At 36.8% G+C, this 27,865-nt stretch overlaps 3 protein-coding genes and 1 pseudogene across 3 annotated transcripts; 2 read left to right on the top strand and 2 right to left on the bottom strand.

Annotated features, from left to right (window-relative positions):
- Nucleotides 1-177: 177 nt before the first annotated feature.
- LOC144637549 (melanocyte-stimulating hormone receptor-like) lies at nucleotides 178-1,533 on the top strand. Its single transcript, XM_078496623.1, has one exon. It carries the CDS (start codon nucleotides 178-180, stop codon nucleotides 1,315-1,317), a length of 1,140 nt encoding a protein of 379 aa, XP_078352749.1. The 3' UTR covers nucleotides 1,318-1,533.
- A 3,894-nt stretch (nucleotides 1,534-5,427) lies between these two features.
- LOC144639139 (adenosine receptor A2b-like) lies at nucleotides 5,428-6,688 on the bottom strand. The gene has a single exon (XM_078498386.1). The coding sequence runs from the start codon at nucleotides 6,601-6,603 to the stop codon at nucleotides 5,554-5,556; it is 1,050 nt and encodes a 349-aa protein (XP_078354512.1). The 5' UTR covers nucleotides 6,604-6,688; the 3' UTR covers nucleotides 5,428-5,553.
- Nucleotides 6,689-8,207: 1,519 nt separating this feature from the next.
- LOC144638708 (adenosine receptor A2b-like) lies at nucleotides 8,208-9,613 on the bottom strand (annotated as a pseudogene).
- A 14,440-nt stretch (nucleotides 9,614-24,053) lies between these two features.
- On the top strand, nucleotides 24,054-26,449 carry LOC144638524 (adenosine receptor A2a-like). Its single transcript, XM_078497717.1, has one exon. It carries the CDS (start codon nucleotides 24,368-24,370, stop codon nucleotides 25,286-25,288), a length of 921 nt encoding a protein of 306 aa, XP_078353843.1. The 5' UTR covers nucleotides 24,054-24,367; the 3' UTR covers nucleotides 25,289-26,449.
- The last annotated feature ends 1,416 nt before the right edge of the window (nucleotides 26,450-27,865 follow it).

The raw sequence follows: 27,865 nt of genomic DNA, 5'->3' as shown, positions 1-27,865 counted from the left end.
CATTTAAAACACAAAAATCGTTTAGCACTGATCCTGACATGTTTAACTTAGCTTGGAAATTGCCATAAGCAAGTCTAACATAAACACATTAGAAGACTAGAGTGTCAACCACGGGCTGTTCAGCTGTTTTAGTTTTTAGAAAAACGCTTACGAGGAGGCGAGGAGCGACACAACGACATGACCAATCTCACAGGCGTTTTAGCAGCAGCACTTTCCAACCACTCAACTCGCAAGAACGACTTCTGTCTTTTAATATTACCCGATCCTGAATTCGATAAAGTTGCGGATCGATACGCTACAAACTTGCTAACAGGTGTTTTAAATGCCGTGTTGTCGCCGTTTGGTGTGGTGGCCAATTTTCTCATCGTTTGGGTGATCGCCAAGAAAGTTTCGCTTCGAACTCCGTTGAACATGCTGTTGGGATGTCTAGCTGTGTCAGACTTTCTCGTCGGTTTGGTTGTCCAGCCAAGTTACGTTGCTTTTAGACTTATTGAAAACAAACACATGTTTGTTCCTTGCCCACTAAGGCTGTTTTATTCCACGGGATTTTTCATGTGTTATGGTGTTTCGCTCGTGACGTTATGCGCCATAAGCTGTGAACGTTATTTAGCGCTATTTTTTCCTTTTAAGTACCCGCACCTTATACGCTATTCAAGAGTCATTAAACTGGTAATCATTATCTGGATCGTAAATATTCTCTTAACGGTTCTTCAATGGGCCCATAACGAAGCAGCGAGAGCCATTCATCTTGTGTCGTGGTTAGTTTTGTTGATAATTGCTCTTGTTAGTCAGTTGAGAATCCTCCCGATAATTCGCCGTCATCAAAAACAGATCAAGCAACTTCATTTGAGTTGTCCACCTTGTGAAAGAAGCCCGAACAACCGCAACCAAATGCAAATCAAGTTTGCAGCGAACATTGCATGCATTGTGGCAGTTTATCTAGCATTCAACCTTCCAGTTCTTCTTATTACAGCGTTCCATCAAATAATTCTCATCGATATAAACACCTACAATTTGTACAGCTGGGCGGAAACGGTCGCCTTCATAAATTCGTCAGTTAACCCAGTTATTTGCCTTTGGAGAGTGAGGGCAATTCGTAGAGCAATTAGAAAACTCTTTCCCAGTGCAGGAAATGACAGAAACGTGTTCGGCTATCTGTCATCCTTGGAAATGCCAGATAACAATGTTCCCTTAGTTAGGTTCAGATGCCATCAAGAGCCCCAGTTGGTCATCTCAAATTCTTCCTTCTTTACCACCAACGCGTTATCAGAGAATGATAACCTATCAGTGGGAGCGTCTCATGTCAAACAAGGATAACTTTGATCCCTCACATGTCAACAAATCCAAATTAAAGTGAAATAAAAATGGAAATGTACCTGGATTCCTCTCCAGGAATCATAAAGGATGTTAATCAAAGAATGGCGGTAACCAAAATGAGGATTTCGTCTCACTTACTTCCTTTTGAAACTGGACGATGAAGATACTATGTCCTATGTACTCTGTCCATTCTGCGAGTCGTCTATTGTCGACGAGTTCCACTGTTTGTATATATGCTATATTGATCTTTTTCTCATCTAAAAGGTGTCTTATTGGAGCATTCGTTAGAGCGGTTTTATGTAGGATGAGCTAGAAAGCGTTCAGTTGCGTTTGTAATTTCCCCATACATTTGTGTGCTTTTATTCTTCATGATTGGCGCTGTTCGCGTGAAAAATTGTAGACAAATGTACGGGAAATTAAAAACGTAACTGAGCGCTTTCTAGCCCAGTTACATCCTTCAAACTCGGTAAATAAAAACGTTTGCCTAGTATCTTAACTTTACAATTCATAAGTTGTCCAGAATCCAATTTTTGTAAAAGATATTCGCTGTCGGATTCCCACACAAACACTGTAATTTCTACCCACTATGCCTACTCGTCAAGACGGCGTCGAAAACCGTGATAAGGCCTATTACTTTCGACACTCAAGTGAAAACTGCTCTATAAGTAAATAACAGATAAATTACTAGTGGTACATGTAGATATAATTTAAGGTCAAATAATGGTATACTTTTAACTTTCCAACATGCAAGTATGCTGGGTGACCGATCTTTTTATATGGCTGCGTTAAAATTTTGGAATGATCTTCCCATTTTTATTAGAAATATTTCAGCTGTATGTAGTTTTAAAAAGTATCAAGACTCATTTTTTTCAGAAGGCGTTTTTTAAGCTAATTTTTACTTTTTTAGTATTAATTAGAATTTGCACCAAAGATGTATTTTAGTATTTTAATTATTTCTAAGGGATTTTTAGTAGTTTTAATTTTTACAAATTATGTGATGCGCAGGTGAAAATCGTCAATTAATACTTGCGCAATATAAGTTTATTAATGAAGTATTAATTATTTAAAATTAAATTGTGAGGCGCGATTATTGTATATTTCGGCTATGTGCGATTAAAACATCATCAGTGTTCAAGATATTTTTAAATTGTTTTTCCTCTTTAACAAAGAGTTAGATATTTTAACCCATTGTTACCTTTTGTTGTATAAGGGTCTTGATGGGAGGTATATAAATACCATTCACCAGCCTAAATTTTGCCAAAATCCCATTTACCAGTCTATTTTGTTTCCCAAATCCCAGTCCCATTTTCACATTTATTTTGTGATTTCCAGTCCCAGTGAAACAAATCCCATTATCCCAGATCAAAAATAGGCAAACCAGATTCCCATTTACCCCGTCAGGCTCCTCTTGCATTGTCGAACTATGTAGAGTCCTTTTTGAGATTTATTTGTCGCTAGCAGTGAAATGTTCAACTTAAAGATAGAATCAATAAAGCTATTCGAAACCTAAGATTTTTTCATATAGCTTTTATTGAGACTGGTGCAAGACGTTTGTCTATAAGACTCACCAGTAGATCCTCGGCCGTGTTCTATTGAAAATCCGCGATTCTGATTGGTTTTCTTATTGCTTTTTTTGTTCTATTTAACAAATAGATTCCATTTTGCCGTGCGCCAGTTCAGTTATAGATCACAGATGACGTCAAAATGTGATAAGAACAAAACAAAGGGGCCCACGAGCCGCTAGGCAGACCCACAGCAAAATGGAATCTATTTGTTTTATACAATAACAGAAGATTTCAGAACACTTCAGTGTAAGCAATTCAAGAGAAAGTTTTCCGTATCCTCGAAGCACTGTTAAACCGATTTAATAAAAAGAATATTATAAATTAAAACATCAACGAGAAAACTAGCCTTTATTCCATTTCGAAAATTGACCTCGGCCTTCAACCGCCATTCATGAATTTCTCGTGGCGTCGTCTACCTGTTCAACATCGGACAAACTCTTACATTCACTGTCTACTTCAAGCTTGTTTAGCCCAGTTAAGTGTGTGGAAAGGTGAACGATACTTTGCGGATTGTTCCTCATTGTAGATTTATAATTTTGCTTAACTTTTTTTGTTTTGTTGTGGCGCCGCGAGTTTTGAAAACTCTGCCGACAACACTGATTTAGACTATGAACTCTGATCACGCGCGCGAGTCACATCACCACATGACGTCATCTATGTGTCTGTACTCTAATAGATAAGAGTCATCAACCAATCACAACGCGCGCAGTAGCTTGGTTATTGTATAATTGCTGTTATTAAAAAACTGGCAATGGTATATTACAATTCCTGCATTTTGATTGGTCAACAGCCAATGGTATATGAGCTCATATACCATTGACCACAAATATGGTAGCCGATACGCGTGAACGGAAACAGCTGTGGAGCTCAAATATTGCAATTCTTTGGGCGTTTTTAATTAAAAAACCATTATTCCACTCGCGCTTGTTGGATATGAGATCGTTATAGCCAACTCGGCGCTATGCGCCTCGTTGGCTATCTACCATCTCATATCCAACGCGCGCTCGTGGAATAACTGTTAAATAGAACACGATTGCGTGCGAGTTGCTCTTAACGGGAAAATTACTCTCGTTTTTTGGCTTTAAAAATCCTCGCAATCCTCGCCCTCGTTTCCCATGAGTTATAGTCAACTCAGCTGCGCCTCCTTGACTTTTTGCTCATTGCGGGCCCAAGAGAGGCCCGCAACCCTAATCTTGACAGTGACCAGCGGATTGCGTATTACGCGTGCGCGCCACGTTTATAAAGGCTATCTGCACACCGGAAGTTGAAAATTTTGTTCTTCCACTAAGAACAATCGGAATGCAAAAAATGTGTCAATCACGACAGTTTGTCGTAACACCGGAAGAGAAAAATCTTGTCTCCAAGATCGATAAGAATGCAAAAAATCAACAGTTTGTCACATTAGATCGAGGCTTCTGTCGGAAGATTGCAGACATTACGTTTTGCAGACGTTGTCTTGTAGGTGTCGCTTTTGAGAAGATCTGCTGTGATTGTATCACAGATAAACTACGGCAAAGCGAATGATTCCAACAACGGTTATTCTCGAGAAATTCCTTATAACACTGACAACAAAGCGAGTTTGCTGACGGAGGAAAATCACATCTTAATTCACACCGCGTGCTCGACTACACTTCGCAAAACTGTCAATCAAAAAAACAACTCTGATTGGTTCGCGGCAATAGGAAACGATAACAAAACATTCGTGACTTAAGCGTGACGCGTTACTCGACCTTACTCGGAATAATTTTCTTTTGTCCAGTGATTTATCGACACTGTTCGACTTGAAGTAATTTTCCAAGCTAACTGCATCGAGGCCCGCACTTTCTAACCTGTGGTTACCACTAGTAGTAAACATAGAATCGTAGTGTAATTGTTAAATAATCGCCGCTCTCTCATACCCAGGCCTCGTTTCAGGTGAGAATTTAGAGAGCGGGCACATTTTTCTCAGTATAGTAAATAATGTGAATCGATCTTCTTGCTTTAGCAAGTGTAGCACAATTGGGAAATAATATGCGACAGCACCGAGATTATCAGTTTAGAAAAGATCTATTTCATGCGTTATAATAAGTTCTGAGGCAAGTACGAAGTGTTATGGTTCACCTTACCTAAACGCAATGTAAGCTGGGCTACATGTAGACATCAATAAAACGCTAGAACTTTATTTTACCATCTTCGTAGCCTTCGCGGCCTACGGAATAGTTCGCCCAATAGAAAGGAAAACCGTAAAAACAGTGGAAAATGATAATAGCAGAAGATATACCTTAATATGTAAACTATTAATGAACGGAAAAACAAAGAGAAATAACAACAAAATTAAATCTATATATTTGCATACAGTGCTTTTGTTCTAATTAATATTTTATGAAATGATTAATCCCAAAACAAAACACGAGTTAAAACAATTATAGATGCCTATTTTCGAATTGTTAAAAGAGCGTCCATTTTCTGCGTGCTAAAATGTCAAAAATTGACCCAGTGTCAGAGATGACGTAAGTAGATGACAAATCCAAAAAACAAATACTTTTTCTGTGTATAAAGACAAATTAAAATACACAAGAGCAGTTGTTTATTTTGATATAGTACCCTTTGTAAAATGTACAAAAAACAGCAAACTTTTTATTGCTCTAAATAATTACAAACGCTATGTCTTAAGATCCGCTTGAAAACGTCGCTATGAATTTATTTGAGTGTATTTTTCCCATCCAGATTTAAGCTCTTGAAGTCGAAGAGGCTTCATTTGCATTTGACATTGAAAATCATACCGTCTCGAATTGACAACATTAGTTTTAGCATCTTCATTTCCGTTCAAAATACTACAAGTTATCCACGAAGCGATGAGTTTAAATACTGCTTTTCGTATGTTTCGGCTTCGCCAGCAACAAACTATGGGATTCAGTGAAGAATTCAATAACGCAACCGTTTCTGCCCAGCTGTAATAATTATAACTACTTAAATTTCCTTGCACTATTTGATGGTAAGTGGTCACTACAAGGACCGGCAGGTTAAGGAAAACGTAAATCCCCACGATATAAGCGATGTTGACGGCAAGTTTAAGTTGGCGTCGGTAGCTGTGCGCGTGCGAGTTCAACTGGATTTCTTGCCGTCGTATTTCGTCGTGATGCCGACGAACAATGCCGACAATTTTAAACTGAAGCAGGCCCGAAGTTACCAGGCATAGGAACCAAAACGTAAGGTGAATTGCTCGTATAGCAGTGTTGATCCCAGCAAATTGAAGAAAGGTCAAAGATGTGTTTAAAATCCATATAAAAGCTGCCAGCATTAGAATACGTCGCTTGGTAACTATGGCTTTGTAACGGAGGTGAAGCGCCAAGGCCAAGTACCTCTCGTAGCTTATTGCGTTCAAAGTTAGGAAGGATACTCCATAGCAGATGAAAAATGACGTCGAGTAGATCATTCGTACAGAACAAGGTACAAAATGGTCTCGATTCTCACTCAGTCGAAACGAAACGTAGCTAGGTTGAACAATGACGCCGACTAACATGTCGCAAACAGCTAAGCATCCGAGAAGGAGGTTCGACGGTTCTCGAAGCCACGCTGTTCGACAGATTATGAAGAGAACCGCGAAGTTTCCAATAACAGCGACGGGAGAGAAGATTCCATTTATAATACCTGTTACAAAGTTGGTGGTGTAACGGTAATGAACTTTATCAAAGTCAGGATTGAAAAGGAAAAAGCACTTCACTGAATGATTCAAAGCCATTGCGCCCTACGTCCACGTCATTTAGACTCGATCCGTAAAGCGAAAACTAGCCGCGTTGCTACGGTTAATATTTTTTACGCTTAGAATCACTCTTGTCACTGAGGACCACTGAGCACCTCTGAAGTGAGGGCAAAATGTCACAATACATCAACGATATAAGGCTTTTAAAATTCGTCCATCAACTTTCAGTGACTATTATGTCAAAATTTAAATTCGCGATAGTCCACAGGCAATATTAACATATGCTGTTTCTTTTAATCAACAGCTTAATTGAATACCGCGGATATAAAACAAATAGATGAGTGTTTAGAGCCATACTATGAATTTCTCTGAAAGGCAGAAATGTAATTAAAAATCACAAAACCGCGTTTCATTCAATTGATTAAAATTTATTGCTGTACTTTCAAAACACGGATTAAAGTTTGAGCTCTTTGTGTTTTAAATTTTTCAAAATCAAATGAGCTACCACTAGAGTTTATGAAGTTTCTATCCAGTCAATCTAACTTAGTTTACAATACTCAACAATCGGTGGTGTTATTTATAGGCTCAAATAAAATAAATCTAATGAAAAAAGTCTTCATTATTTACTTCCTAGGTTTTTTCCAATTACAGTTCCAACTACGGTTGGAATACTCTAATTCACAGTACTCTAATTAAGATTAACCAAGCCTCTTGAGCGATAATGTCCGTCATCGTATTGAAATCAGCGATTCTCATCTTATTTTGCTTTTTTCGAATATGTGCTACATTAACTTTTATTTATGTTTTGTTTATTTAGTGTACACACGGACCTGTATAGGTAATATAAATTACATTCGATAGCCTTCTCCTTTTGAATTAAGTTAAAACGTTTGTCGCGTAATGTGATTCTTACTTTGGAGTCTGTCGTTAAACCTTTAAAACGAGCCCTTTCGGTTTAAGTAGTAGGTTCGACACGTGGCGCTCTATAAAGTGTTCTATTTCTAATTTAGGTTTAATTGAGGAGAAGGTCAAAAAAGTGAAGGCCAGCACCAGACTTTCTTATGGTACTGTACATTATGTTGTAGCAAAAGTGGTTCCAGATGAAATCCTAATGTGTGACCATTCTAATGAAAGCTTTTGAGCTGTTCTTTTATGTGGTACTGTTTATTATGGTGTAACCTTAAAGTCTGTGGTTGAAACTCTAGTGTGTGACCATGCAGCTTGCACATTTTATTCTACTGTTTAATATCCTGTGCAAGATGCTTTTGGCATAATGCAGTGAATAACTGATTGTTAAGTGTTATTGCTTTGGCTAATGGCAAACGTATTAGTAGTGGTCTTTACCGTGATTTTATCTGTTTTGAATTTCTCCTTTTATTTCGGCAATATAATTATAAAAGATTAAAAAATGGTCTGACAACAGTTCATGTTACAGCCTGATCAAACGTCATTTGCCCTCGGTTTTATCAAGTAAAATTTATAAAGGCAATACATTTCATATTAAATTTTTTTTTAACTTTTAACTGAAAATAAACTGGATATAGATTAAGGAAACAAAACTAGAGTGCAGTGTAAAAAAATATCAGAATCAATAAAAACGTATTCTTATACTTTTGCTTATGAAAATTTCTTAAAAAGCTGCCTCACCGTCTCTTTCTTTCCTTTGATTTTGTTAATTGATCAACATTAATTTTTCCGTGCAAACTCAATTATTTCTCAAGCACACAGGTGATGAGATTATCAACAAGAGTCACAAATGAACCGAGTCTTCTTCATATAAGACCAAATTCTCAATACAAACGTTAAGGTAAATTCCTGGAAAACGGTTGCAAGAATTGAATGTTCAAAGCTACGGACGAAAAGGTGTTCCTTTGTTTGCCTCTGTTTCTTATTTCGGACATCAATCTTGAATCTCGTCGTGTCTTGTCAACTTACTTTATTGCTGTGCGCAATATCTCTCATTTTAGTTTATTGAGTTATCCACATTCATTTCCTGTCGTGGCCCGGAGTTGACAGTCGGTTATTGCCTCTCAAAACAAAGGATGTATTGCCAAGCTCCATCTGTGGCAGGGCTCTATTCAAACAAACAACTTTTGCCAAAACATTGAAAACGGCCCGGCGGATCCCTCGATTCCTCCAACAACAGATGACAGGATTGATCAGCGAATTTAAGAAAGCTATGGTCTCGGCCCAACTAAAAACATTAAGGCTATTGAAGCTGACCGTCCAGCAAAGGTGTAAGCCATCACGCATAGCACAGGGATGTTACATGTAATGTAGATGACTACAATGTACGAAACGCTTACAGCGAGTCTAGTTTGGCGTTGGAAATTCCTCCTTTTCGTCGTCATGCGGTTGATGCTGTTTATCTGACGCTGATGACGACGCAGAATCCAGAATATCTTAATATGAGTGCAGAAGGTAACCAAGAGACAGAAAAGTAAGAGTGCCGCGTGGCATCTTCGCAGGAGCTTGCTTTTAGCGATCCACTCCGTAAACGTGAGGGAAATATCCGACACCCAGATAATGATAGCCACCCAAAGGACACGCTGCGTTGTCACTAACTCCTTGTAGCGAAGGTGCAGGCGCAGGGCAATATACCGCTCAATACTGATCGCACTTAGCATCAGGAACGAGACACCATAGCACACCCAGAAGCTCTCCGAGTAGACGATTCTCAACATGCAAGGCGGTACTACATGCAAGATGTTTTCATAGAGACGAAACGCAACGTAACAAGGTTGCACCACCATGCCCACCATGAGATCTGAGAATGCCAGGCTCGCCAGAAGAACGTTCGAAGGAGTGTGAAGCGCAGGGTTCCGTGCGACGACAAAAACAACAAGAAAGTTGGCTATAACGGCGAATGGCGAGGACACGGCGTTTAAAATGGCTGTTATAAGGTTCGACGCATGGCGATCCATAACTTCTTCGTAACTTCTTCTTGGATCTGGTAGAACGAAGCAATCATTAAAAGACATTTTCGTTGAAGAAATTCCTGTTGTCGTCCCTTCTAAGACCAAACCAGCTGTTTCATTCATCGCTGTTCTTGCTCCTCCAGCGTGAGATTTAGAAGAGCTGCGAATCTACTTTTGACAAGCCGTTTTCTTGACTTCTGTGCTTGTTATCGGAGAATCTTTCATGCAATTTCCTCTTAGTTAATACGGTTTTATTCCCAATGTCAACTTTAAATTAAAGTGTCAGCTTTTTAAAGAAAATTAATATACAATTTGACAGTGTAAAAAAGAGCCTCAAGTAACTGGAATTAATCATGTTTAATAATAATAACAATACGATGAATGTAATGTACTAAGTATTTTCGCTGTGGGCGAGCAAGCTGTAAATCGTTAATAAAAGGTTTCTTTTTAATGTCAGATTGACTAAAGCATTCAATGGGTGGAGATAGATCTAAAAGATTCGCGAATAATAAACGCCTTAAAGCTTACATCTATAAAAGAAAACAAAAAGTAAATATGGCTAAGTGGTGGTGGGCAGAGTTAAATAAAGTGAGAAAAACAACAGAACGGTAACTACATACCTGACTATTCCTTTTTAGACCATGAAGTATCAGTTAAGGCTCCAGTTGAAAGTATATTCTCCCTAATGATTGCAAAGCATTTCTTCGTAATAATGTGTTGAGAATTTCGTGTTACATCAAGGCATTCCCTGTCTGTCCTTATTGATAAATTTCTTTATTCCCTTCAACGTTTGCTTGAAGGAGCTTTGTCCCCAACAATGCATCTTGAATACACTGGCATTGTTCGAAAACGTCTTCTTTTTTTCGACTTTTTTGCTTGTTTACAAGCAAAAGGAAGGAGAATAGCGGTTATGTGGGGTAATCTGGAACCGGAAGGAACCACATTCTTGTTAACTCTCAAGGGACTGTTTTAATTTCTCAAGGGAATACTTTCCGCTGTGGGTGATCAAAGCGCGTGACTTGTAAAGTGTCACTCTATAGTTGTGCTTCAGCACTTCCGTTCTTGTAGAAAAAACGTGACTTGTCAAATTTACAAACGTTATATAACAATCAAAAACGTGAGAAGCCCAAATCTTACGTCACATAACCAATTAAGAATGTAAGGGGTTCAGCGCTCGAAGGCAGCGAAGTTTAAAACGATTAAGAACGCAATTTGTACCGGCACAAGTCTTTAGGCGCTAATATTAATTTAACCTAAAACGATTAACAACGCAAATTTGTACTGGTACAAGTCTTTCACACACTAAAACGTTGCTAATAGTTAACCAAAGGGAACTCATTTCGTGACAATTGATTATTTCTGCTGAGTTGCACAATTTAGAATTGCAACATCATTAAATGTGTTAAGTGATATTTACAAGTGTTTTTGTAGCCTGTTGTGAAATTACTTCCGGTGGAAGCAGTAAACGCTAAACGTTTTTGCTTCTGTTCAGAAGTTAATGCATCGCCATTAGAAAAATAAAAAGCAACTGTTTTGCTGGAAATGTAGTCGTTAGAAATGGCATGTGTAGCCGTAAGGTAAAGAATAACGCAAGGAGAAGCGGCTTTTGGTAATATCCAAACGAAAATTTACTTCTCAATGTGGGGTTAAGATTGCGTGACGAGACAAAAGGTAACTCTGTCGTGCGTAACCTTTATCGGGAACCCTGCATTAAGCCGAGTAGAAATCTTTCTAACTTGAAAGGAAACAACTATTTCGATTAAAGGCAAACGTCAAAGTTTACCATTTTTAACCAAGCCAAAGTATATGAGTCGCAAAGCACCCAGCCGTCGCGACTGACAAATACAGCATTTCCTCCGCGAAAATAAAAAAATGCTTGAACTGAAAGACGTTTGAATTCTTCCATGATATGTTCGAACAACAATGCCCAGGATAAACCTTCTACTCATACTAACTTCATGCAAAAAAAGTCGATATCTCGAAGAGATCTTTGTTTTTATTATTAATCCGTTGGTGTTTTTTTATACGTCAGAAAGCTTTTATTTTGAAGCTTCCTTTAATTTGAAACTGATCAGAAAAATGTCTTAAAATGCATTGACATGGCTTCTTTGACGTTATGTTGGGATTTGGTGTTCACTTTTGTCCTCGTTGTCTTCTCCATTTGTTACACTTGTATAGAAATCTGATTTAGTGAAGGCGCAGTGGCCTATTGATTAGACTTCAAATCGAACGGTCCTGGTATGAGCCTTGGCCGAGGTCATTGTGTTTTGTTCTCGGGCATGACACTTCACTCTCACAGTGCCTTTCTTTAAAGCAGGAATATAAATAGGTACCAGCGGACGACAGCATAATGGGTCACTTCGCTCAACCTTTGCCTTTTTTATGATGACGTCTGCTTTTCCAAAGTCGATGGTCAATACTGATCATTCAAGGGTCGTTCAATCAGGTTACTTCTGATCCCTATATGTCATTTACCGACAACTAAATGGTTTAAAATTGAAATTAAGGAAATCGCTTTGCAAAGCAACAAGCATTTGTTAAAAGCCTTATCAAAAGCTGCGTGAAGTGTCTGTATTTGCCACGGAGCTAGATCTTAGCAGCTATCGAGAAAGCCGAATGCAATGTTAATGATAGAATATTGATTTTGTAACATGTCCCTTTCGAAAAGGCGCATAATTTAATTGCTCAAGATACACAAAAATCAATTTTGGAAAGAAAACATTAAAAATTCATGATAATCGCTCATAAGCTTTTTCCTTTCATTAAAGTTCTTTCAAAGCAAAGTGGTGTATTGATTCAATTCACTGTGAGTATAAATTAAGAAAGTAGTAATCCAATGGCAGCAGTCTAGAGTCTCCTTGAAAAGCAGAATTAAGCTGAATACATAAAAAACAGAAACCAATGCCGAGAAAATAACGACGGGAGAATAGTAGCTGTTTCGGAAATTATGCAAAGTTTTGTCGCGAACTTTTTAATTATGCAAAATTTTGTCGCGAATATTGAAAGTTTTATTGGGAAAAATGTCATAATCATCTAGGACCAAGCAGCTATTGGACTCTTGGCTGGGATAATATAGATCTTTTTTTTGGAAAATTTCCCTTTGCATTTTGATTCTCACAGTTTCCGGCACGAACGTCGTCGGCATACAAAACTGTCAAAATAGCTCTTGTTGGCCCCATATTCAATGAGCATAGTCGAAAAAAAAAGAAACAATTTGTGAACTTGACCATGCAGAAACTTTTATTCATGTGCAGTGTCAACAGAAAAGTGCAGAACTTTATTTTATAGCAAGATAATTTGCCATTGTAATAACACATCGCACGTTTGATTTTTAGTAGAAATTCTATATGTTATTTTCTTTGTTTACTTGTTTCCCAATTCCCAGTCAAGAGCGTTAATCTGTATGGTGTTCAATGTCGATTCAATTGACTTTGTGGTCAGTGCATGTAAAATTAAATTGTTTTCTAATTTAAAGTGTAATCTACATGGTCGAAGATCATGTAAGTGACGATTTTTTTTAATTTGCTGGAAATAAATTTATCTGTTGTTTTCTAGTATTAAAACTCAGTGATGTTTTACACTTCACTGGAAATGACATCATATTTAAATAATCAAAATAAACCATTCGAAAGAGTCATGTTTGTGGTTGAATTTTGAAATAGTTTTGTTATTAAAAGATGGTATTTTTCATTGAGTATTACAACGGGATTCCACTGTCATTGTCACGAAACAGAAATTTGTTGCATTTTTTGTTTTTATTCTTGCGTAGTCTACATATTTATAAGAGACTTACAACGCCAAATCTTATCGAGCTAAAACCAGGATCACACATTACATTCAGTGTACGTTTATTGACGATTTTTTAATTGCCAACTGTTTCCGGGACGGTCAGTCTCGAGCGAACTGACAGCCTTGGCCTTATGCATCTTGCTTCCAAACTTGCTGTAAAGGGCGGTTTCCTTTAGCTGACTGCTTCTGGGAATGACGAAGTCGCAGTTGATGTTCTTTTCCCTCAAACAAAGTCGCTCCAGATAGTCATGGCACTGTGGAGTGGATAAAAGGGTGATAAATACCTGTTGTTGAACTAATGGGGCATTTTCATGATATAATATATGAAGGTTTTAGTGGAGTAGCTGACTTTGTCAATAGGCGAACCGTAAACAGAATTTCCATCGATTTTACGCTTGACTGGCGTTAATTTAAATTTATATTTTTGATAACTTTAATTTACTCGCTTTGGTTGTTTTGTTGTATTAAAAACCCTTCCAGTTACTTTATCAATGGTCTCTTTTTTAACCGGTTCATTGCCATTTCCTACTAATAAATTTCTTTTAGTTATTTTCATTTTTATCCTTATTTGGTGTGGTGAAAAGTAATAACTTATAAATTAGTTTGTAATTTGTCATTTTAACTAAGCTTTAAACTATACAAAAATGACTATCAGATATGATTTATCGATTTTAAAATTAATTTGCTAAAAGCTGAGATAAACAACTACAGGGAGAGAAGACAAGATTTCGTGCGAGAAAGGGCATTTCCTTTTATTGAGTAATTTTTTTAGTTCTGTTATAAAACTAACCGATGTGCTTTGATTGTTTTGCGTTGGAGGTGAACGCTTAAAAGAATGACAGCTGAATGGTAATTGAATCATTACGACCCTCTTAAACGCTAAGATCGACTGAGACTAGAAAGCCACCTGCAGTAGATATTCGAAAACAAAACTCAACGATGGAAAGTAAATTTTTTCATCTGCACTAAAAGGCCAGGGTTATTTGAACATTTTTTATTCCTCGTCTCTAACTGAAAATTAAAATCTGCAGTTGTTTTGGTGACCTTTGTAAGCTGACTAGAAGGCTAGTTAATTGCATGCGGTTATAATTGGTTAAATTCAATTCGGTTTCAGCAAAATTTGCGATAACAATTAAATGTTTACAAACTTAGCCAGTTTCTATAATGTGACAAAATCGAGCCTGATCAAAACTGGTCGTCTGCTGATGGGTCACAATTTTATCTTCTGTCCCTTGCATTTTTCATTTGCAAAGTGCAAAGATTACACTGCTTTAAAATCCTGAAGCATTTCTGTTGATTAAAAAATCCGATACGATGATAACACTTTAAATGAAACGGGGCATAAAAATTGAAATTGATTGTTAGTTGAACGGATCGAATATACTATATACGAGCCACAAGGTAAAAGCAAGTAAATTAACGAACAAATTTCCAAGAATTTCTTCGAAAATCTTACAGCCACTCTTCATATAAACCATAGCTCAGCAAAAAGTATTACCTATTTTTTTAGAGCTAGCCAGTGAGTCATATTACATGTATATTATCGACACGTCCACATACATCTTTAACAGTTAACTGCTAGTCTTCAAATGACATTTCCCTTTATTTTGAGAAAAACAGTCCAGTGGAATAGTAAACTCAAACGGAATGTGAAATCAAACTCGAAGCAATTTCACAAAGTTAATTTCATCTATTCAGAAGAACCAATAATAAACCAAAGATGGACTAACATTCGATGGGAAAGTCGGGTGCTCTAGATACCCTTGGTTTTGGTTTTCCACCTGAAGGGCCGAATAAAAAACATTTTTCCTCGACGTGGCCTAGTCGACACGGGGCGAAATGTTTCTAATCGATTGAGAATTGTCAAACCAAACCAAACATAAAATCAGTGTTGGTAGAAATTCCTGAAAGACTAATGTATGTCAAAATATAGGGTAATATTTACCTGTCTGTTAAGTTCCCTTTTTCCCTGCCAAAAGGGGCCACTGAAGGCTTCACTGTATGGTTTTAACGTCAACGAAAAAAAGGCTATTATCAAGACAAACTTAACGCTCTTTGCGTTCATCTTTTTTTATAATCTAGTGGAACTAACGTTAGGTAGTGACCACAGTTACATGTATTTCAATATTGTGTCTCTGATTAATCGGCGCCATTTATAGAGTCTCCCAGTTTATTCTTTTGGATAAGTGTTTCATATTATTTGTTTCCTATCCATAATATGCCCTTGAAGTTATTTGTAACAACTTATGACGTATTGTACACTGTTTAGTTTCCTATGGATCCAGGAAGCTCATTATTCTGTTCTGCAGTATCTATAATTTTTCAATCCTAAAAGCGCTGATTCCCGATTGTTGTCTCAGTTTATAGCAGACTAAAAAAACATTTTTATTAAGAGTACTGTTCTCGACTAGATTTGGAACAGGTCAACAGTGTTTTTTTGTTTTAAGATGAGCTACATATATACCATGTACGGTATGGGTCCGAGAAGTTGAAAAATATAAATAACTAATGGCTAAGCAAAAAACAATAGTCTTGATTCGTGGAACACGAGAGCGGATACAGTATTCTCAAATTACAAGTGCCCATTAGATGACTTTCAATAGCGAGAATCGAAATGGATTGCCTAGATCCCGAGGTGGCCTCCCCCATAAGCCTTGTGGTTTCTTGGAGGTCTCCTCGCCCTATCTTTTTAAGTTATTTTGTATGTTAATTCTAAAGTGGCAAATAAAATGATGATGATGATGATGATGATGATGATGATAAATTATTGCCTGCATAAAATTTGGACCAACTTTTAACTGAAATCTCAAGTTTTCAAGCCTTGACTAACAACAAACATTTGAAATTTTAATTTTAAAAAATGATGTCGCAAAAATGAAATTTAGTTATTCCTAGTTTTATTTCTCTCTACGCTCTCTGATTGTGTTTCTGAACTGGCTTACTTGTCAAATGTAGAGCACTATAGTTTGAGAATCACCAAATAGAATAGAATAACCAAGACTACGTTGAATAAGATTACGTGAAATGTATGTTATACGAATTTTAGCTCGGAGCATTTTTAAGGCTGTGTCCAGCAGTTGATGATTTGCTATATTCTCATTACTTGTCAATTAATGTTTATGTATCGATAGTGTTCTACTTTTTAGTGGGGTCGACTGTATTTGCAACCAAATATTCAGTGATGTAATGTTGTTCGGTACATTAAAAAGAAGAGGGGGTGGGGGGAGGGCATGGTCCTACGGGTAAATCTAAATTTTCAGAACCTCAACCGGTGCCGTATTTTAAATAATTTACACAATTTGTGTTATTATGACTATTTTGTTTCGCAGCAACTTTAAATACAATTTTCCATTTACAAAACTAGGATTTGGCTTTTACAAATTTAAATTGTTTTGATCGGGAAGTGAGAAACAAAATCGCTGATATCTTCGTCTTTCCCCCAAGAAAAAAAAAGTGAAAGAAATAAGTAGTATATTACGAAAAATACGAAATCTGTTATTCGAAAACTTCACTCACGCAAGGGAAAAGTTACAAAATAAAACCAAAGGAAGAAACTGCGAATTGAATGTGTAAAGCTAAGGACCCTGAAAGCAACATTAAACTCAAGGACTTTGTATGACATTTAATGTGGTAATGTCTGCTAGCATTTAAGTCACCCTAAATTCATTGAAAGCATGTTTTTATTTTACATTAGGCTACCTTCCGACGCTAATGGCTTTGAAGTGACTTTTGTGAAAAGTTAAGATTTCGTGTTAATGTGCAAAATTTCGCCTGGAAAGTTCCAGCGTTTGAGACAGTGGTTTAAAATTTTAATTTTATTAGGACAAATATATTGCAGAGTAGGAAATTAAACGGTAAATTACATGCTGGTGATATTGCATATGAATTTTTAATTTGCACTTGAAATAAATAAGTCGACCCCACTTATTTCTTTGCACTTGAAATCTATTGTGCGCATAGTCGTCTTTAGAGTTGTGAAAAGAATGAAACTCGTCGCCAAAAATTGTCCACTTAGGACATAATATGTCAGTGCAACCGGCTGACCATTTCATGTTACCTTCAATTATTCTAACTTGATATTTTACAACAGGATTTACTTTTCCATAATTTGAGTAACTTTTTTTAGTAACGTTTTTCTTTATAAGTTTTCTTATCAGATTCCGAAAAGCCCCGAACTGAAAGAAGCATGTATTTATGGACAAGTTCGTTTGGAGGCGCGGTGGCCTAATGGTTAGCGCGCCTGACTCCGGATCGAACTGTCCAGTTTGGAGCCCTGGCCGGGGCCACTGTGTTGTGGTCTTGTTTAATACACTTTACTCTCACATGTACAGTGCCTCTCTCCACCCAGGTGTATTAATGGTACTGGCAAAATAATGTTGGGGTGTAACTTTGCGATGGACTAGCATCCCATCCAGGGTGGAGTAGAAATATTCTTAGCTGCTTAATGCTTACGAAACCGGGATAGGCTCCGGTAGTAACCGCCGCTTGGCTCGAGGCTTATCTTTTTTACGTTGGGCTAATTGTAGCATGATTAATTTCTGGGAGTTAAGGGTACCACTAAGAAACATAATTTCCTATATACCAATATCTCTAAATCTAGCCCAGATTAATTGTAATATAGTGTTACCTTGGTCTAAAACGTATTCAAGATTGAAACTTCAGAAAATGTACATCTGATCGGCTGCTATATTCTGTTTCAAGGTATTAAAAACCTTTACCACATAACAGATAATTAACAATTATCCTGCGAAATCGCGCGGAATATCGCCTGATACTTAGCCGACGAGGCCGTAGGCCGAGTTGGCTAAAATCAGACGATATTCCGCAAGATTGAGCAGGATAATTGTTTTATTATTCAACAAATTGTCAACGAAACACATTTTGCAGAAAGAAAAACTGTAATTATGCAACGCTTTACAAGATTTCGGACGAATCTTCGCAACCTACGTATATGGCAGGATATCTGTTATGTACGGATGACAGATATCGTTAACATTTTGACCATATATGGGCAGCGCGCGCATGTGTTGAATAATAACAACAGATATATCTCCGTTCGAATTGCAAAACAGTTTATAACCTGTTTCCAATTCGAATCAAATTGGAACGATTTGTGATCCTCTTTTTCCGGATAAAAATGTGAAAAATACCCATCCAGCGACCTGTATAACTTCTATCCTAAAGATTAATCTCCACCCCACCCCCTGTTTCGGAATTAGTCTTCACCCCACTCCTCATTCGGAATAAATGAACTGAATTATTATCTCAAACGTGGTATGGTTTGGATAGTTCATTAATTTTTCAAAGTAAACAAAGTGAACCTTGTTTAAATTCTGCAATCTATTTTTATGGAAGCAAATAAAGATAAGGTAACTGTAATGGTTTTTTTACTGACAATAAAATTTGGCAATATACAATTGTATAAGCAACGGCTAATCAACCTTGGTAGGCAGTCATATAATAAGTTCAATTTCCTCATATTCCCGTTTGGTCAGAAGTGATTCGAAAACAAGATATTCGCCAAATAATGAAATTTGTAAAAAGAAAGTAATTATTTATTTTATTCAGAAAATTCGCATTTTTGTCAATTGAGGTAAAAAAAGAAAAGAAATAAAAGAAATAAAAAGAAAAAGAAAAAGAAATAAACAAAATTCATTTAACTTTTTTAAAAACATGTCCATAAATTTTGACAATTCGCAATCAAGTCTGCCTTAGAAATCTTGAAATTTTGACGATCCAAAATTCGGTCAATTTTTCAAACTTAAAATTATAAACATTCCAGCTATACTTATCTTGGTCGCGAAAAATTGCATAAACCGTATTTGAAAATATTCTGATAGCTCTTATTATTTTCATCCAGCTTGCATGAAGCTTAAAAATATTGTTTTAGGAAACATATACTGGAACTATTCTCCAAGACAAAGGACAAATAATACATTTGGAATATATGTATATATATTCACTGTCGAAATAAGAAGAATTATCAAAACTTTAAACCGAAGCATACATTTTGCTGTAATTTTTTTCAGGTTCTTTCTGGTGCCAAAAACAGTGAAAAAGTTCCTTGTGGTATATATATATATATAACGTACTAAAAATAATAAAGGAAATATATACCTACTAATGTCAATATGGTTGAAAACGTAAATATTTAAAACTGATGTGTAATCATAATTCCACACCATGCACCCTGAATTGTTAGTTTCTCTCAGCAAACAAAACCAAATGAAACAATAGAAACATAATAAAATTTGTATTCTCCTGGTGAGATTCTTCGTATTGAAATATTTACTTTTAATAACATAGAAGCTGTATTTTTCTTTTGATTTCTCTCTATTGAAATATTTACTTTTAATAACATGGTTCTTTGTGGTGTCTACCAATCACAAATTGATTGTTATAAACTAGCTTTTCCCACATGGTGAAATGTAAACATCCCTGCATGAGATGAATTTCATTGTCAGAACATCTAAACTTTTGCAGTTCCTGAGCAAGACGAAACTGACCTGACTTCAGTCACGAGAGAAAAGCTTACAAACAAACTTGGTAGTCATATTTCAATCTGAAACGACAATTCAGTTCTTTTTAGAAGTATCATCTTAGCTAGCAAAGAAGCAAGGAAAATTTTTTTATTCCACTCTGGAATCGATTTCTCTCCTTGTAACATAGCTGAGCGTCGATTAATTGCGCAATCTTACCGCATCAGTCACATAGACTCGGAAAGAAAATGAATCACAGTGAAGACAACAAGGAATTCAACGATTCCAATAAAGCGACTGCAACAGAATCATCGATCGGTTACTTTATTTGTGCAGTTAACGTTCCAATGTGTCTAGCATCACTATTTGGAAACGCTGCTGTATTGACAGCCATTTGGAAGACGCCTTCGCTTCACCTTCCCGAACACCTCTTGCTAGCCAGCCTTGCTTTAACAGATTTTGCTGTTGGCTTAATAGTTCAACCTTTGTTCATATCTCTAAAACTTGCAAGTCTTGCAGGATGGCAAGCGTTCGAAGAAGCAATTTTGTCCGTTTATCCATTTACCGTTTGGTACCTATGCGGAGTTTCCTTTCTCACAGTCACTGCCATAACAGCTGATCGCTTCCTCGCTCTTAAGCTGCACCTAAGATATCACATTGCAGTGACACATTCAAGAGCTGGCCTGGCTGTAGCCGCTATCTGGACGGTCCATGGATGTATTTCCAGCCTGCGATTATGGTACACGAAGGCTTTTTACCCGACGGTGGCTTTTACTACTTTTTGCTGCCTTGTGGGATCGTTCGCCGCTTACTTGCGCATTTTCCGTATAGTTCGAAGACATCAAGCACTAATTCACAGCCAAGAAATACAAGAAAATGGAAAACAACACAGAATGATGTCTCGATTGAAAAAATCTATTTGGAATACTTTTTATGTTTATTGCATTTTCTTCTTGTGCTACGCTCCGCACGTTGCCTTTATGATTGTGACATTTCTCGAGGAAAGATGGTGGTTTCCCACTGTTGTGGATTTTACCTCGACCGTAGTTTTTCTCAACTCCACTATAAACCCTTTATTGTACTGCTGGCGAGTTCGTGAAATACGTAATGCAGCAAAACATGTTTTAACTCAGTTGTATTGTAAATAACACAACTGTAATAATTTAATTATATAGACGTTTGTTTTAGTGCGCTTTTTTTTCGATTCTAATGCCTCTCGTTTTGCCCAAAGATTAATCCTCTTTCGTTTCACGAAAACTAAAAGCTTTAATGTTGTTCTTTTTTATTAAGTAAAGATATATTTATTTTTTGGTATGTCTCTTCGCATTTCACAGATTTTCTTTTTTTCCTGGGAAATTTGCACCTGTTCTTTGGCCATGATTGTTATCAATACTTTCGCTCTCCCACTGCTACTGTTTCGGTTATTTTGCAGTTCCCGCAAACAACTGTAACACATTGTAAAATTTATTCTCCCAAAGACTAGGCAAATATCTCTTCCACGGAAGTTTAACCTTTCCATTTGGCGAGTGTGTTTTTTTTTTTCACAAAAAATGCATAAAACGCACTCGCGAAAGTAAAAGCCACTGGGGTGTTATGTCCATCCGCTGGTTGGAGATGAAAGTTCATAGTCACCACCCGCTTGTATTAAGTAAATTAATTAGTTACAGGAATAAAACAATCGCCTTCTCTCTCAGTGGGCGACCATGTCTTTCTGCACCGAGCGAACCGACGCAAAAATAAGGGCTTTTTCAATTTTATTTTTCCGGTGGTTGTTTGGGGAAGGCAGGAGTGTGGATGGGGGGTGAATGGTGCGTGCATATTGGTGATGTGTTCGGTGGTCCCGAACTCAACTCCTCCACGCTTTGTAAATAGTCAACTAATCAGACTCCTTGCAGTTGGGGTTTTTAACAGTTTATGTTCGATTTATAATAATTGTCTATTTATTTACCGTGTCCTCAATTAGCACGGCACTAAAATAAAGTGATTTATTTATTTATTATTAAACTTCCGTGTTTTAAGGAGTGTGGCCAGCAAGCCTTCTTTTATGGAATTTGATTTCATATATAGCGTCTGTTTCTGCCTTTTCAACTGCTTCAAAAGAAAAAAACGCATTTTGCAGGTTATTTTAAAGCCAACTTATTAAGCGATCTACAGTAACAAATGTAGTGTCAATGGTAAGGGCTATAAATAGCAACATTGCAGGTAAAGTAACAACTGAATGTTAGTCTCAATTTTAGAATTAAAGTGTTAGAATTATTAAATAATCAAAATAAATTCATCTTTTGTACTAAAAGTAATGCAAACTGAGATCGTCGAGAAAAAATAAAATAAAATTAAACCATTTGTAATGAATTTCAATTTATATGAAATTGAGTACCCTGGATGCTTGATCGCATGCTCAGATCTGCAACGTAGAGGGTATATACGGCAACTGAAAAAGAAAAAAAGATATACCACAAATTTCCATGACCTTCCCACTCCACTCCCAAAACTACGTATAGCGCCAAATGAGTTAATTTGCAGTAACCAGGTACAGTAAGCCGACATTACCCCATGTTTTGCCACCCTCCCAAACCACATATTACCCCAGGAAACCATTTTATTGTGATCAGAGAAAACAAACACATAAAGTTTTAAAGTTAACTTACAGGAAACAATCTGTGTCAATGAATATATTGATTAAAATCCTTGTATTTTCTTACACTTTTGCAGGTAGTTTTATTAATCCTAAATTAAGATTTTAAGTGAAAATTAAGTGAAATCCCTCTAAAAAAAGGAAACAAAGTTAATAATCCAAGTAGAACAGATACACACATTTTTTTTTCTTTTTTTATCATCTATCTTGTTTTTTTATTTTATTTGTTTTTTATTTTTAATGATTTTTATTTTTATTTTTTTTATTATTTTCAATATTTTTTGCGTGTACTACCTTGTGGTAGACGTGACTGCATTCCAGTTTGTTGGTCTCGTTCGACGTTTGTGCACAGTTTATGCTTCCAACATCTTCCTCTAGCACCAGCACACATTTCTCATTTTCTTATACCCACTGATTTCAGTGGTGATTTGGGATCCCATTAACTTGAGGATAAATGGCAACTTGGATAAAGTGAAAGTAAATGAAGAAGCGTTCTCAAGTTGACTACTCGGAAAAAAGATTTTCCGAGTTCCCCCAACGGGAGTCGAACCCATGACCTTCCAGAATACTGGTTAAACGTTCGGTTGCTAGTGAGTCTACTGTTTTTTTAGTTTTTCTTTTAATTATTATTACAGTGAAATTGAGTATCATTGGTGCCTGATTGCGTGCTGAGATCAACGCAGAAGGTATACAAGACATTTGAAAAAATAAAAATATAATAACATCAAATGAAATCATATTATAAAAAATGAACGTTGCCAAGGGGGGAAAATAATTGCGAGTATGCTTCTGTTATTATTCACATATTATTTTCTTGTTCGACTCCTGCTACCTCTAGCCTTCAAATGCAGCCACCAGCCACCTCTCAAGCTGTGTTGTTCCTTGCCATTTTTTTCTTGCTATTGTCATTTGATATGTCATTTTCGTTTGTGATTTTTAAGCTTTTTTAGCCGAGAATGATAAGCCCTTAAAAGGTCCGTTATCGTTTATACAAAGTGAAACACAACAATGTTAACTTAATACAGATCGTGGCTTGTAATAGCGTCACGTTTACCTCGTATGTAGGCCGAAGTCAAAGAGAAGGACTTTTTTTTAGACGAGTTGTGAAATAATCGTATACTACTCAATGTAAATATGGCTGCCTTTAATGTTTGACTCCCAGAAGAATCATTTGTTACCCAATCTAAATTACTTTAACTTAAAGATCAAATCAAAGTAAATCAGTGTATAGCGTTTAAAGGCCAATACTTTTATCTAATGGCAAGTTACAGGGACATTTGAAATGGCAAAAATAAAAACGAGGCTAGGCTGGCCATACAATTTCTAAAATTTCAATGGGTCACAAATATGCAGCCTTTTAGCCAGAAACACTGAAACTTCTTAGAGAAGCATATTATTCCATATATATTCAAGTGTCGCCATTGCTATTTTAAGAAACTTTACCAAATAAAAGAAATGAATGAATGACAATCATTTTTGAATAAAGGTCTTATACAGGCTACTGCAATTCACAGGCTTTTGTCTAAGAACAGGTGCAAAAGGCCTATACAAACACCTTTATGATTAAAGGCGATTTCGCCGTTTTAAAATTTAATTGGGTTCGAATTGAACTGATTTTGAAAAGGCTCCATAAATCTAACGAAGGATTGAATAAGGAACTCAGTTTGACAGTTGACAGTGATTAAAACGCCGGCGGCAAGTGGCAATGGCAGATGCATCTAACGAATCTCAAGTCAGATGCTATCTTGGAGCACCAACATTTTGTTATAATTACTCGAATTCGCTGGCAGTAATTTGAAACAGGATTGCTCTGGCTACGGAATACAAGGAGCGGCGGCTATTGTCCATTATCAGAGTTTGTTTTAACCGTTGCCGATTATTGCTTTTCTACACAATTAAGAAAATTTGAACAAATACTGTATTGGAGATTCTTCTCTATTTTCAGCTAGCTTGAGAAGAGAAGAGTGCGTGGAATCGAAGCCATGACAGCCAACATCACTCCTCAGGATTCAAGTTTACAACACTACCTAGGTAAAAATAGCTCTGGCAAGGGCTACGGAAATGTTGAAGAAGAACTAGTCTACACGATTGCACTCTGTATAGCAAATCTTTTTCTCAGCTTCACGGCACTGATTGGGAACGTTTTGATTTTAATAACAATCTGGAAGACATCCTCGTTACAGTCGGCGGGGAATATCTTGCTGGCAAACCTTGCTGTGTCGGATCTTGCTGTTGGCTTGGTTGGCCATCCGTTGTTTATAGCAGCGTTGCTCGTGCGAATATATAACTCTTCAAATTTGTCGTTAAGGCTTTGGGTGGTCTTCAACACTTTGATTTCATTTCTCTGTGGCGCATCATTCTTTACCATAACAGCTATTGGAGTCGACCGCTTGCTTGCACTTGAACTGCATTTGAGGTACAAAGTTCTGGTGACACCATTTCGTGTAATATGGGTGATAATTTTTACCTGGGTTATCCCAGGTATTTTATCAACCCTTAGGTTGTGGACTTCAGGCCTAACGTACAATGCATTATCTCCTTTAATTTTCACATTGCTTGTTTTAAACTCCGTTGTTTATGTAAAAATCTACCTCATCGTTCGACGACATCTAACACAGATTCGAAATCAACCCCAAGGCAATCTGCACAATAGAAGCATTTTCAGCATGCAGGGATTCAAGAGATCTGCTCTAAACACATTTCTGGTGTATATTTTACTGTTGTGTTGTTATCTACCTTATACGATTGCCCTGCAAGGTTTTTTTGCAGGATTAAACATTTTAGTAAATGTTCGCCACGTAATTACTACGATAGTCTTACTCAATTCTTCTCTTAATCCTGTGTTGTATTGCTGGCGAGTTCGTGAGATTCGCACAGCCATGAAACAACTTTTTTGGCATTAAATTGCTAAGGGACTGTGTCAGCACTAAGTTTTGTCTTTTTATTTAGTATTTAGCTATGCTCGCCATGAAACTTAACGTTAGCGAGGAACTTTTATGGATCTAAATGACAAAACCATAGCTTTATTACAAGCAGATGTATATGTTGTCCGGGCTGAGTAAAATTGAATGTTTCAAACATACGGGATTAACTTTAAAAACCTTTCAGCCTCTCAGTTTTACCAAACCCATATCGCAATCTGTTTTAATCTTCTTCAATGTTTGTTCGTTCGTACCTTGTTTTGTATTTGCTGTGCTATTGAAATGTCAATGTTTTAAGTTGTTATTTTTATATTTTTCTCAATTTCGCGTCGACATTTGGTTAAAATCCGTGGCACAATTAGTCAGTAGCGTAGACATTTTCAAGGATTTTAAATACCTAAGCTCGTGGAGTCAACTTAGCGAAAGGAATCATGTTTTTGAAAATTAAAAATGTACATAGTAAATAAATAATTAAAAAATACATCAAAATTAACATTTAAATTAATTTTAATAATACGGTTTCTTTCTTTAATACACCTCATTGTGAGGATACTACGGATAAAAAGGAATTAGTTGCAGAGCAAACACAACATTGCAGATCATTGTTGATCAAAGTTTGATCGGATCCAAAGATCAAAAACAAAAGAGGGGTTTTTGTCAGTAAATCTTATCTTCACAACTACTCTGAAATTAAAAAATAGCAGCTATTGTTTTAAGAGGTTTAGTTGTCTTAGGAATCGCTCGACCTGTAATGTGCTTTATCGTTAACAACTCCGAATAAGTAATTTTAAACCAAACACAGATAATTCCTGCGAGCAGGTTACTCATATAGTCCATGGTTTGCTTTTCTGGACCACAACCTTCGACCATTGAATTAATGTGCGAGAATACTGCCAGTACTTGTAAAAAGAAAAAACTAAATATCAAGATATGGAGACTCTATCTCTTTTAATGAAAATAACTGTTAGGCATTACTTAGTTGAAATGTATATGAATAATCACTTGTTCTTGACTTTATGTACAGCCATATATGTTAGCTTATATTAAAAATAGGCATTCTCCCCGTAACGCTCCGAAGCTTCTGTTGAGAGCTCCTGCTCTATAAGAGAAATTAATATAGAACACCTTTGTAAATAACAATAATCTAGGAACAAATAAAGATTGATTGCTTTGATTAATTGAACTTTTAATAATTTAATAATCCTGCGATAGACTAGCATTCAATTAAATCATGGCAGGCAATGAGGAACAATTCAGCACGCAAAATGCTCGGCGGTTTCAATTTGCAAAAATGTATCTCAACATAGCTTTCCACGAGGGTCAGGAAGTGATGAAACAATTTCCCGTATGAAGAGAAATGTAGCTGGGATGCCAACCATTTTCCTCGAGTTGATCAGACCATGTATGATTGTCCAACTAGTAAAACAGGTCTCCAAAGCATTTTAAACTGGTATTTTATAAAAAGTGTTGCTGTTCTGTACCCCAAATCAAAATTAATTTTCACGCCCTCTACTGGTTTTCGAGGCAGCCTGGGACTCACAGGAGAGGTTACAACGGCTACCAACAAAGTGGCGGAGAAGACTTTGCTAGTGGAATACAGTTCGTTGCATTTTCGTCGCTCTGAGACATATTTCAACATCTACAAGAAGCAGAAGGAGGTAAACTATTTTGTAGAACACTGTGGATGCATTCCCAGTAGGCTAAACTGCAGAATACCCCGCAACGGAAGCTGTTCCGCGTAGCCACCGAAAATGGCTACGCGGACCGCACGATCAAACGCTAGTACTGGGAGCGAAAGTAGAAAGAATAATTTTCTCACACTCAGTTATTATACTATCAGGAATAACAAAAAAAGGCAAAAGTACTGCTGTGAATGCGCATGCGGAGTCTAACTAAATTTTTGTAGGGTGTAGTTCGCGGTTAGTTCCACTTCAGTTTGCTTGCGGTTAGTTCCACTCCGGTTTGCTTGCGGTTAGCTCCACTCTGGTTTGCTTGCGGTTAGTTCCATGCACTTCGGTTTGCTTGCGGTTAGTTCCACTTCGGTTTGCCTGCGGTTAGTTCCACTCTGGTTTGCTTGCGGTTAGTTCCACTCTGGTTTGCTTGCGGTTAGTTTCATGCACTTCGGTTTGCTTGCGGTTACCTTAATATAGAAAGTTAACGATACATGTAATTAACGCGAATTTCAAAAATTCGCGTTAATTTCATGTGCCTTAATTTACGTTATTGTTAATTAAAATCACACTATTTTACAGCATTGTTATTTTAAGACACCTTAATTTACCGGCAAAGTCATGTTTACACGTCATCTACTTCTCACTCAAAGCCGCGGGAATAAAAGAGGCAGTGGAAAGCGCCAGGACGGGATGTATTCCATCCCTGGACCCATGCATTGAATATTAGTCACTATTTGGCCTGTTCAAATATCTTTGTTGTGTATATGGTTAGAGTTAAACCTGAAGTTCTGTTGTTGGACGTTGTTGTTTTGCCTTTTGAATAGCGCAGGTTGCTATAAAAATTACTACGCATCAAAATCGCCTTAATTTACTGCATGTAAGCACA

This window comes from Oculina patagonica, chromosome 14 (genome assembly GCF_052425735.1).
Source record: "Oculina patagonica isolate OP01 chromosome 14, crgOcupat, whole genome shotgun sequence".
Taxonomy (NCBI): Eukaryota; Metazoa; Cnidaria; class Anthozoa; order Scleractinia; family Oculinidae; genus Oculina; species Oculina patagonica.
This window is presented reverse-complemented; position numbering and strand designations above follow the sequence as displayed.